Source organism: Zeus faber (genome assembly GCF_960531495.2).
Source record: "Zeus faber genome assembly, chromosome: 15".
Classification (NCBI taxonomy): domain Eukaryota; kingdom Metazoa; phylum Chordata; class Actinopteri; order Zeiformes; family Zeidae; genus Zeus; species Zeus faber.
In genome coordinates this window covers 13,892,864-13,904,817 of record NC_137194.1, presented here as the reverse complement: position 1 = coordinate 13,904,817, position 11,954 = coordinate 13,892,864, and the positions used below count along the sequence as shown (strand labels likewise).

The following is an 11,954-nucleotide window of genomic DNA, read 5'->3' as shown; positions in this document are numbered from 1 at the left end:
AACTCGGGTGGAGTTAACTGCACCCTCGGCTGTAATTTGGTGACTGCTGCCCCTAAAAAAAGGAACCGTTTGGCAGCTTTGCTGTTGCCGCCGAGCCTTGGATGTGGTGGCCCAGAGCAGGCCTCAACCGGCGCCAAACCGAGACAGAAGAGCCGGGACGGACAGCAAAAAGACATACGTGTGCAGGTATCACTCCAGTATTTTGAAAGACATAAGGCCAAGTCAAGTCACGTCCCAGAGAGAAGCCTTGAATAAGCCCGGGTGTCAATGAGCTGATTTTGAGGAAATGTTCCTTTTTATGTTTCCATAACTCAAAATAAAAAAGGATGAGGCGTCAAGTAATGAATTCCTGGACCCGTGGTCCAGCACCCTGAATAATACAACGTCAACTAATAACTTTAACCTGGTCAGCATCAGCGGTGATGGAGAAGCTACTGGAAGAGGAGTGGAAAGTCGTAAAGAAATCCGAACTTTCAGCAAAAAGCATGAAAAGCAAAGGAAACATCCAGAGTTACTGCAGGGCAGACGAGTGGAAGGACAAACAGACAGAAAGATTTGGAAAACAAAACAGACGGGCATGCCCGGGAGGGTGACGGGCAGACAGGTATTTAAGAAGGTCCAAAGGCAGACGGATTCGGTCTCGCAGTCGTCCGAGCTTCCGAGGCGGCTTACGGTGTTTGTCTTTGCACAGCGACTCATTGTTAAATACATGGATATATATAAAGTCCATCCTAGATGCGGTTTGACCGCCACCGGACATTAGGTCATAATGAGGAGACAGAGTGAGGCTGCAGGAAAATCATTCCTTCAACAAAGGAGTAGTTGTGCACTTGCTTGCAGGGATGGAAGTTATTAATTTATTGGAATTAATCCCCAACAATCAGGGCAGCCAAGGCCAAGTCAGCTTGATAGCAATGATCTCTCTCTAGGGTTATTCATTTCATCTGAATATTTCCTAATACTGACAAATGAGTTTTCACTCAGATGTTTGATAGAGAGTCTATATTCTTTTATTAAATTATGTCCTTTCTGGAGGCAAGGATTATAGTTTTTCATTTTTAATTATAGTCATAGCTTTTGATTATAGTAGTTTTTACTTATGCTTGAGCAATCATTTGCATCAATAAGGTGAATGCAATGAATTTAATGCAAATGTTCAGTTCTCCTTCCGCCTCTGTTTAAGTATGTGGACAGGTAAAAACTATGGAAATTGGTATGATAAAAGGTTTTAATACCAACGTTTAGTTAACACATTGAAATTCAAAGACTGTCTCTCTCTTAAATCTGTAGATTTATGGGGTGGTGTAGGCCTTTGTTCCAGAATGACTAGATTTAATTGGTCTGTTCCACTATAATTATTCACCCCAAATAAAATGCAATTCATTCGTTTATTGCACTTTATAAAAAAAACTTTTAATTTAGGATAAAATATGTAAAAAAATATATATATAAAGTTACATTAAATTAAGTTATCCTCCCGCTTCATGCTGCTGCTTATTCATACTGACTGACTTTTGGAGATCTAGTGCGCCCCCTACTGCTACTCTGGGGGAACTGCTGCACTGTGCAGCATCAGATGGTCCAGACTGCAAACGGTGCAACAGGTTAGACTCCATTTAGGCTGCATGCACTTTTATTCAATTCTCTCCTTCACCATGCACTCACAGTTCCGCAATTTCAACATGTATAATGCATAACTGCATTAATTGCCCTATTTACGTACAATTTCACCACATAAATGGGGCGACTTAAGTTAAGAAGGTACAATGTGACCCAATAAATAAAATGTTGCGTCAAAAAAAATTAACCTTCGGATTATTCAAAGAAATTAAACAGCATAAAAAGTTAATCACAAATAATAGGAAAAATAAATTATTAATATCCCCCTACCTTTTGGCCAGATTAATAAATAATTAGTTCCAAAGATCCAAAAGTTGTCCTAAAAAAAAAAATCACTTCTCGGTCTTCTTTTCTCTCCCCCCCCCCCCCCACTTGACAAATCGTCAGAAAGTCAAATTATCCTCTAGATGAAAGTATGTTCAGTGTTTTTCATCACTTCTCAGGGAAAGCTGCAGCATCTGCCACCAGATCCTGGGACATCCAGCCTCCAGCTCCTGCACCGGTCTGCCCGCTGCACCGCTCCAGTCCAACCCAGGGAAGTGACTGTGCTGGGGGGGGTCGAGCCAAAAAGTTAACTGGCCAGCCTCCTCCGCCTTGCCCTGGCGAGCGCGCGCACGCACGCACGCACGCACGCACGCACGCACGCACGCACGCACGCACACACACACGCACACACACACACAGTATTTTGACATATACATACAGTACATTATGAGGACAGTGAATGTGTCCTGATGAACCGTTATATCCTATTGAAATTCCGGTGTTTATGGTAATTCAGTTGTTTTGTCCTTAACAATCATACACACACACACACACACACACACACACACACACACACACACACACACATACAGTACACACACAGCTACAGATGAAACCATGTCGGCATTATCGATACACATCCCATTCTGACAATTTACTTTAAGTTTATACTGCGTGTGAAAAGTATTATTTCTACCCATTTGTTCTTTTCCGGTGAGTATACTTGGTGTATTTTTTGGTACTTCTAATTTACTTGCATACACTAATTTAAAGTACAGCTTTAGTTTACTCTCAGTACGCTGTAAGTGTAAGTACGTTGAAACATTAACCTGACTTAAGCCGCACTTTAGTCTACCTGTTCAAGGTGTATTACTTTGGTCGTCAAAGGTAACGAAAAAATAAACCCTAAATGTGTTTACACACATCTTAAGTATAATAAAGCGGTTACAATTCAACACCACGTTTGTGTATAGTAAGTATACTTTGGGATAATAACTTAAGTGTACTTTTTTTTTTTTTCTCTCTCTCACTTGGGATACTACGTGGCTCAATGCGCCCGGGGGCACAGAAATTGTGCATTCTTGTGCCGTGCAGCGCTGGGAGGCTGGGACTCACTTCGTCTCAGATTAAGATCACACACCTGACTTGTGCCATCAGATTCCTGGAAGGCATTCGCCTTTCCACACGCGCCGGATGGGTTTTTATATTTTGGGAGCGTGTCGAGATCCATTAGGACGTAGCAAAGGGAGAGCTAAATGAGCACGTGAGGGTAGGGGCTCCATGAAGGAGGGGGAAAGTCATCTGCATATTTGAGCTGACCCGGCTGCCTGTGATCATCACACTGCTCGACTATCATGTACGACGAGGCAACGCGGCCCCCCGTGAGGTGATTTGGCGACAGGGCGGAATCAATGAATCAATTAGATGGAATCGAGTCAAACGTGAGACGAAAGGCGCATCGTAGCCCAGCGTCGCCACTTCAATCGTAGCGAGCGGATCTTTTGAGTTACTCGGGCCCCACGGGGCACGCCGGCGGCAAGAGAGTCACTCGCTGGCAGCCGCAACCCGAGAAAAAAGACCGGAACCGGTTGGCGATCGGGACCCGAGAGCCGCCGGTCGGTAGTTTGGCGCTTCACCGCCAGCCTCCTTCACTCTGAACCAAACGGCAGCAACGCACCGGAAGCCTCCTTCCTTTCTACGGAGAGAGCCGGGAAACCGCGTTTGAAGCTCTTGGACACCCTGCGCCACCGAGGTTTTTTTCGCGCCCGGGCAAGGCGCACGCCTCCGAAGATTTTGCGGGAAAAACTCGCGACGTGTTTCCAACCTGACGCCTCGGCCCGGAAGTCACTGTCGCTGAGTATGGCAGGCCAGCGTTATTACAACACTACGTGAAGGGAGTTGTATTCCCCCGTTCGCTGAAAATGTGAAATGTTCAGCTAAGTGTACCCTCTATCTTGTCGTTGTACTGGAGAAGAGACAGAGGGAGACCGAGCTCTCCCTTTTTCTCCCGACATATTTTAGATATTGATGCAAAATCTAGACAAAATTATCAAACACAAGCTTGGACATATGGCCTGGATTTGTGATTAATACATTAAGCATAATACATTAAGCATAGTACATTAAGCATAGTACGTTTATCACAGTACGTTTATCACAGTATGTTTAGCACAGTACAGTACGTTCCACCAAACGCCACAGCTTTCATCCAAGACAGTCACGTGCAGTCGGGCTCCACTCAATCGCCACTCTTCAAAATGTTTTTATCCTACACCGAGAGCTCTAATTATGCTTGGAGAGAGAACATGAAGATGCCCCAGAAGACATTCTGTCATTGTGTTTGAATTCTGGTGCAAGGCTGCAAACATGCGATGCTAAGCCTGTGATTAGAAAATGTAGGATTCCATCTTCTTTCATAGCTTATTTAATTTTGTCTTTGGCCGCATCGTATGTTCTTTCCTAAATTTGCCTTTAATTGCTTCTTCACGGTGCCAGCCCTGGGAGAGAGGCAGTGAGTCCGGCCAGTCACCATTTGGGAGCATTTCCTAACCGGTAAATAGCTATTGAAATCATTTCATTTACTTTGATTTCTCCAACCTAATTGCATTGATGGAAATATTGAAAAGTTCTGTGTGACTCAGTGCCAAATATCAAGGTTATTTTAAAGTGAGGCAAACACGCTCAGGAAATCCCCTATAAAAAGAGAAATTAATCAAGGTACTGGTAAACTACAAAGGACATTTTAATGATAGCCATCCATACCCAGAGCCTGGGCCATGCGGCCGCCCGTGATCTCCTTTGTCTTCACCATTATCATCACTGCCATCATTGCAAACATTCATCCACAAGTCTTAATTCAAAGCAACTTACACAAAAGTTCATTTGTCAGCGGGAGTCAAAACCGGCCGCACATCAAAGCCACCGCCGGCGAAGCCTTCAGAGCAAGTGACGTTGGCAGAGTCTCGGAGCCGGACGAGGGGAGGGCGCGGGCGTCGGCGGGGGCTGGCTCAAACGGGAAAACCAGTTCAGGTCGGGGAGGGGTAGAAATGGAGTGGAACGCCACAGATCCCAAATCACTTTCTACCCTCCGGGGTTTACTCTAGAGGCGGGAGAGCCACGTATCCCGCAGAGGCGGGGGTCCCCGCCCGCCAAATGTTGGCGGGGAATCCGTCCGCCCCTGGCGGCGCGAGGAGGCCCGTTCCACCTTCGCCGGGGCGCTAGGGGGTGGGGAAGGGTCGCCTCCGAGGCCTGCCCTTTACCGTGGCGCCCAAATCATTGCCTCCTGCCTTTCCGGGAGCGAAGTTTTACCTCTCGCTGTTTTAAAGCTATTGAGACTAACTTGCAGTTTGGTGGAGGTGTCGGGCGGGGACAAGCCCCCCGCGACGTGTCGCTCTCAGTCTCTCGCATTTTAGATAATCTTTCCGAACGGACTCGATGCCGACGGGGCTCCGGGCTCGCAAAAAACTTTTGGTCTCCGAGCCTTTCTCTGTCAGTCACTCACTCTCTCTCTCTCTCTCTCTCTCTCTCTCTCTCTCTGTCTGTCTCACCCACTCCCTCCCTCCGTGGTTAGGTTGATTATGGTGTTGGTCTGTAGCCGGAGGGCTTGGCATTCGAATTAAGCTCTTTTTGTCCTACGCGTGTTTAACCCTAAGTAAGTGTCTCGAAAGATTAGCACACCCATTGGTTAGTGTGTGCAAGGGTGCTACTTATATGTGTGTTTGTGTGTGTGTGTGTGTGTGTGTGTGTGTGTGTGTGTGTGTGTGTGTGTGCGTGCGTGTGTGTGTATGTGTGTGTCTCTCTCTCTCTCTCTACACACAGACAGGTGGGGGATAGGATTAATATTAGCAACATTTCAGTGCACTGTCATGCTGAGTTTGAGTTCGCCCTTCTTCGAGATGATCTCACACTCATTACTTTGCTGATGAGGGGGGTGGATGGACACGGGTCAGTCCACGCTGCCCAATCTCTGGCATTCTGTCGTAAGCACATTCCGGTTGACCTCAAATAGTTGACCCTTCCCACTGGAACCTAATACCACACTTTAGCAAGGAAGCTCATCATCTATCAAGCCATATCTATCCACAGCGATCCTCCTTTTCAGTTTCCTCTCCCGTCCCTTCCATTTGAAACTCTCCTCTCTTCTCGCATGCCTCCCGTTTTTCAAGCTTATTCAGGAATTTTTTCGGATGCCTTTCGCCGTTTATGTACTGGTGCTTGTATTTTATCAGCCAGCGCTCCCCTCCGACTCCAATAACAAACACAGGAAGCTGCTGTCGCCGGGTAGAACAGACTGAGGAGCAAGGGGAAGAAAAGCACAATGCCTCTTTCGGGTCGAGCTCAACCAAATGGGCCCTCGTCCGGCCTCTGCTTGGCGGGACACGAAACATCTGTTGGACATGGCAGTACATCCCTTCGGCAATGTTGTCACGCCCTCCACTTCTGCCTCCTCTTCTACCTAGCCTGCAGCCAGTCTCTCCCCATCTCAACCTCTCCTGTCTGTGTCTGTGTGTGTGCATGTGGGCGTGGCCGCATTCTGCGGCTCTCTGACGTCCTGACGACGTCATTCACCTCACCTGCTCTGCCTACTCACCTTCGATCCATCTACCCATCGCCAGATCGTTCGAACTACCACTTACCTTCTCTCTGGTTCCCTGCCTGTCTGCCTGCCTGCCTGCCTGCCCGCCCGTCCACCCGTCCGCCCATCTGCACGCCTGTTCAACCGCCAGTCTGTTCCCGCCCGCCAGTCTGTCCCGCCCGCCCACTCGCCTTTCCTGCCTGACCTAACTGCCCTGTCTACCTGCCTGCCTGCCTACTGTCCTGTCTGTCCTACCTGCCCTGTCTACCCACCCACCTGCCTGCCTGCCCTACCTGCCCTGTCTACCTGACTGCCTGGCTGCCTGCTGTCCTGCCTGACCTACCTGCCTTGTCGACCTGCCTGCCTGCCTGGCTGGCCTGCTTGGCCTTCCTGCCCGACCTGCCACACCTGATTTGCCTGCTATCCTCTTACCCCCTTTATCCCTTCAATAACCCCCTGTTGATTTTACCACTACTCAGGTGTCTGTGTCTTACACTTGGGTTCACTTGTCTCAGTCGTAACAAATGTAGCTGCGTCACCTGGAAGAGGCGGGCCTGTCCAATTAAAAAATATTCGAAAAGCAATGGGACTGAATAAAAGTATAATAGTATAATAAAAACCTATTTTGATGAAGTTGGTCAGGAATGAAAGACATGCCTGCCCTGATTTTTCCCGGAGGGAAACTCAGAGAAAAAAAAAATAGGTTGGAAATCTGCTAGAGACCGGAGAGATGTACTTATGTTGTGTCATGTGGGGTTTGGGTACTGCATGTCCGTGCAGGGCTCCGGAGTGTAAATGGGCACGTGTGGTTTCATAGACAGTAATGTGCTGTCTACAAAAAGACTGTACAATTATGTAGAAAGGAGACTGCGCCATATGCACATGACTGGATGGAGAAATCTAACATGTGATTACATGCCTAAGCCGAGAGAGTGAATCAGTAAATGTGTGTTTGTTTGTGTGTGTGTGTGTGTGTGTGTGTGTTTGTTCATACTTCACGCTCGGTGCATACCTGCAACATGCAGCCTTGTCAATGTTCACACCCTGTCCCCCTCTCCCCCTCCGTGAGAGTGTATGTCACTCTAGCAGCTGCAGTGAACTGATGTTCTCCATTTAGACCGTGAATAACACTGTTTGCTGTTGAAACTATAAACCTCGAGCAAAGTGTGCAAATAAATCTGATTCAAAATCATTTTTATTTTCGCCAGCAACATACACATTTACAAGGAATTTCTTCTGGTGAGATTTGGTGCACTTCAGTATAAACCATAAGCATCAGAAAATAAACAGCTCAACAGTGCAGAAAAAAGGAGAATAAAATGAACAATCCCCAGTCCCGAGGCATGTCCACAGAGATCCCAGTGTGCAGCAGGGGTGTTGTTCGTTCACCTGTGCACCCAGACTGAAAAAAAACTCCATATTTAACACTCCCCCCACCCTTCCGTTCTTGTTGTTAGTGTGGTGTGTGTGCAGAGTTGTTGCTCTGTTAATTAAAGTTGGCAGTTCTATTGCAACATGAAGCCTCGCTGTCTTCATATAAAACCTCTTGATCTTTGCTTGGGCTCTGCTGGAGGGAGAACTCCACCTGCACCGGTGTTACCACTCATGCCAACCAGTTCCATGGACCGGCTTCGAGAGAGACCACCGCCGCGCTACGGCTCCCGTTCCCAGCGCCACCGGCTATCGTCATCACACAAGTCACCACCACACTTCCACCGACGCCCCTGCCAATTGTTGGACTGCTACCAAACTACCGTGATATAATGGGACGGACCCACCAGAGCCATACCTCACTCATGTCCGGTTGGCCTCCCTTCACGACGGCTTGACCGACGAAGAAGCAAGGCAAATGCCTAATGGAGTTACTAAAGCAGTTTATGGACATTTCTGGGGCTAAAGACAAGGACTGTGCGCAGAGCAATTTGGTACAGCAGGAGGTCAACACAGGAGATGCCTGGTCTCTCTCTCTTCGCCCTCACCACCTGGCCCTTACCAAGTGGCAGGGGGCCAAAGGTTTTGCATGGACATTAAGCATAGTTAAAGCTGCTGTCACCAAAATGGACTTATACCAGCTGCCCCACATTGATCATGACCTGAACTACATTTCGGGCTCCAGTTGGTTCAGCTCTTTGGACTTATGTAGGCTACTGACAGGTGGAGCTGGTACCTGAGGCAAGGCCCAAGACTGCATTCACCATTGGTCAGGGACTCTACCAGTTCCTGGTGATGCCTGGTGATTTTGGCCTACCCTGACCCTCAGTGCCCGTTTATTGTGGATACGGACACCAGCAATGTGGGGGTCCGGGGGGGTGTTATGATAGGCAAGTGACCCATAGAAGGGGGTGGTGGCCTATTTCAGCCGAGCTCTGGACCAAGCAGAACGTAACATACTGCGTGACCCACCATGAGTTGCCACCTGTAGTGGCGGCATTCTGCCAGTTTAGGCCTTATTCGATTCGATTCCCCCACACACAGATGGGCTAGTGGAGCGGTTTACCAAGACTGGCCACCCCTTCCTCAGGGACCAGCGGCCATCTTAACACTTGCTCACCACAATAGGATAAAAAGATAAGAAATTAAAAATATACAAATATACATAGACAAGCAGCCAAATACAGAGATACATCAAACCAATAGTTCGATGTATTTCTCTGGACGCCAACTATTTCGGGAAAAGTTGCGAGATGGTCGGACTCCGATCAGATCCTTGAACTGTCTGGAAGAGTGAAGCGCTGTACTTTCCCTAAAAGAAGGAGCGAACTACAGCTAGAAACAACCTTCTACTAGATTTTACAATGCAAAGTATTACAGTGGGATTCCAATTTGGCATTCTTTGATGTCTTGATCATGTAACGCAAACTGGTGCTCCCCCTAGTGATAGAAAACCCCACATGTAGCATTCATCGTATTGATGTGTAATATAACATAGTACAACAACATATCTTTCTAAGGGTGGGGCATTAAAGAGAGCAACCCAACTAAAGCTGCATTCAATTTGAGTTTCAGAGGGTTGCATCATCTCCGATCTGTTATTCAACAAAGTTGGTTGCAAAGTTGGACGCAATAAGTGCGGCTTATGGTGCTAAGTACATTTTTGATCAAGGCTTCTTGCACAATAATATTCATCTCATGTTCAACCACTGAGATGTTAATAATAAATCAGGATTAGAATAATAAAACAATTGGGATTCCGATAGCGAAATTGATGTATAGAGAACAACAAAATGATAGAGAAAAATGCATGGTAATCTGTCCACAAAGATCACGCAAAGAGATCACAAACACAGACACACTCGTATTCTAAACAGCAGACAAATATACAGATTCACACAACGGCGCAAAAACGAACATGGACACACGTCATAGACATTATGGCTTTCACAAACGTCCCACTCATTGGAGAACAATCTTTGGGGGCACCCAGCCCGGACAGAAGAAAGGCCCATTGTGTGCTCAGGAGGGTTTTTTTTCTAAACTGTTGAGTAACTGAGGCGATAGAGAAATAAGGGAAGACACAGCGGGAGGGCTTGACAGAGAGTGTGAGAGAACGAGAGAGAGAGCGAGACGGAGAGACAGAAAGAGAGAGAGAGAGAGAGAAAGAGAGAGAGAGAGAGAGAGAGAGAGAGAGAGAGAGAGAGAGAGAGAGAAAAGGGCTGGATGCACAGAGAGCCAAACGAGCTGAGAGAACATTGAGATCCATTAAGTCACTTTGTCAATATGGCTGGCAGGACACCAGGCTCCCACCCGTGGCTTCAGCATCCAAATGGCAGTAGAGCTCGGAAGGCACTCCAGCCCTCCATCTCCCTCCATCCCTCCTTCTGCCTCCCCGTTGTTCTCCCTCCTTCAGCCCTCCATCACCCTCCCTCCCAAAGTTCTTGTTTTATGTTTTTTATCTTAACTCATCGTGAGGATGTCTTTGTGTGGCTCATACAGCGTCTGTATGCGCTCAGATCGGCTGACTTGCTGTTGGAACCTCCCATTCGCGCCTCCTTCCATCGCTCTGGACTCCTCTTCATCTCTCGCTCTTCATCTCCGTCACAATTTCCTGCCAAATAATCACGTTCACACCTTCTCACTTGTTCTTCTTGTTTGACATAAACACATAGATCCACACAACCCAAACACACACCTGATGCTACAATGGCTGACGTCACCTCCTTTAGGGGTCCAAACTGGGGCCGTTTGAGTGACCCCATGTATCTCTGATGAACAGCTTGTGGTGGATGTTTATTTTGGAGATCGTTTGGTGGTGGGGAACTTCTCTGAAGTTGATATTTTCTTTAACAGTGACCGTTTTAGATCCCCACTGGTTTGCTTTATATTTTCATTTTCTTCGGGGTGTTTTATGAAGACACCACATGCACAGCCCCGGGACGTCGCCGGCCTACGAGGCTCCCAAACTAGTAATGCGGGAATCCTGACCGATGTGTTCATAGCGGACACATGTTTTAACTTAATCGGGATTTGGGAATTAGTCTGGCAAAAGAGACATTTGCTTGTTTTTGTTTGCGTCTCATTTACTGCACCCAGGCACGCAGGCATTCGCACGGGTTTCGAATCTCAATTTGGCAATGTAAAGGGCCATGTGCTGTGTGTCACACCTTTCATACTGTCATACTTTTGGTGCTTTTTGGTGCTACATGTGTTCCTTTTACTTTTGATTGAGTGATTCATTGAGTGAGTGAGTAAGTCTTTGATTCGTGAACTGAAAATATTTACTGAGGACTAAATGAAAAAGACCAATCAGTTTGGTAAATTTCATATTGAATGTGATTGATTTGCACTTTGCATTCCAGCAAAATTAATAATTTTGAAGGAAATTTAACGATCCCCATGAGAATACCATGCCCATTCACAACTCCACAGAGACAACCAACTCTTCTGATTCTTATTCACCGTTGAAAGGATCTCCCTTGCTCACCTGTGCATGACTTGCCGAAGCGAATCAAATGCACAAAATCAGAGTCGGACTCTTTTTACCGAGCGACTCGTTCAGAAACAAATCTCAAAGAAGAGCCGAAGCTTTGATCACTATCTCCAGCCCAAATGCCGCCCTTACCGTGACTCGAGAAAATATCCTGTGTGAATCCTGCAATATTGCAGGTTTTTGATGACAGACCTGGGTCAATCCTGTCTGGTCTTCATGGTGTCTCATACCAGAATGATGACTCATAGAGCAATAACAGGGTTTGAAGCTCTTCTTTACCTCATTTCCATTTATTTTTCTTACACCACATCAAGTGTGTTTCAGTATCAACACTATTTTGTCAGGCATATGTTTGCATTAATACATACACAAACAGCAACCCAAGTCAGTCGATTTCATTATCTAAATAGAAAAGGAACATTCATGCAACGTTAAAATAATAGTTTGGTCTTTGGATAATTCATCATAGCACACAATACAGGAAGAACTGGGATGTCTTGAAATGGTGAAGAAGACACGGCAGGCAGACAGCATTTGCCTATGTTTACATAGTTCTCTGTGTGACAC

General features: G+C 46.7%; 1 protein-coding gene across 2 annotated transcripts in view; it reads right to left on the bottom strand.

The window, feature by feature from the left end:
* Positions 1–4,892, bottom strand: part of bgnb (biglycan b) — a 17,879-nt gene extending 12,987 nt beyond the window's left edge. Inside the window, exon 1 of one of the 2 annotated variants that reach the window (XM_080015443.1) lies at positions 4,756–4,892. In XM_080015443.1, coding sequence (XP_079871569.1) covers positions 4,756–4,767 — 12 coding nt within the window. In that variant the 5' untranslated portion in view covers positions 4,768–4,892. Of the gene's footprint in view, positions 1–1,890; positions 2,124–4,755 lie in introns of those variants that run through there. The other variant, XM_080015444.1, reaches the window with a different exon arrangement.
* Between the last annotated feature and the right edge of the window lie 7,062 nt (positions 4,893–11,954).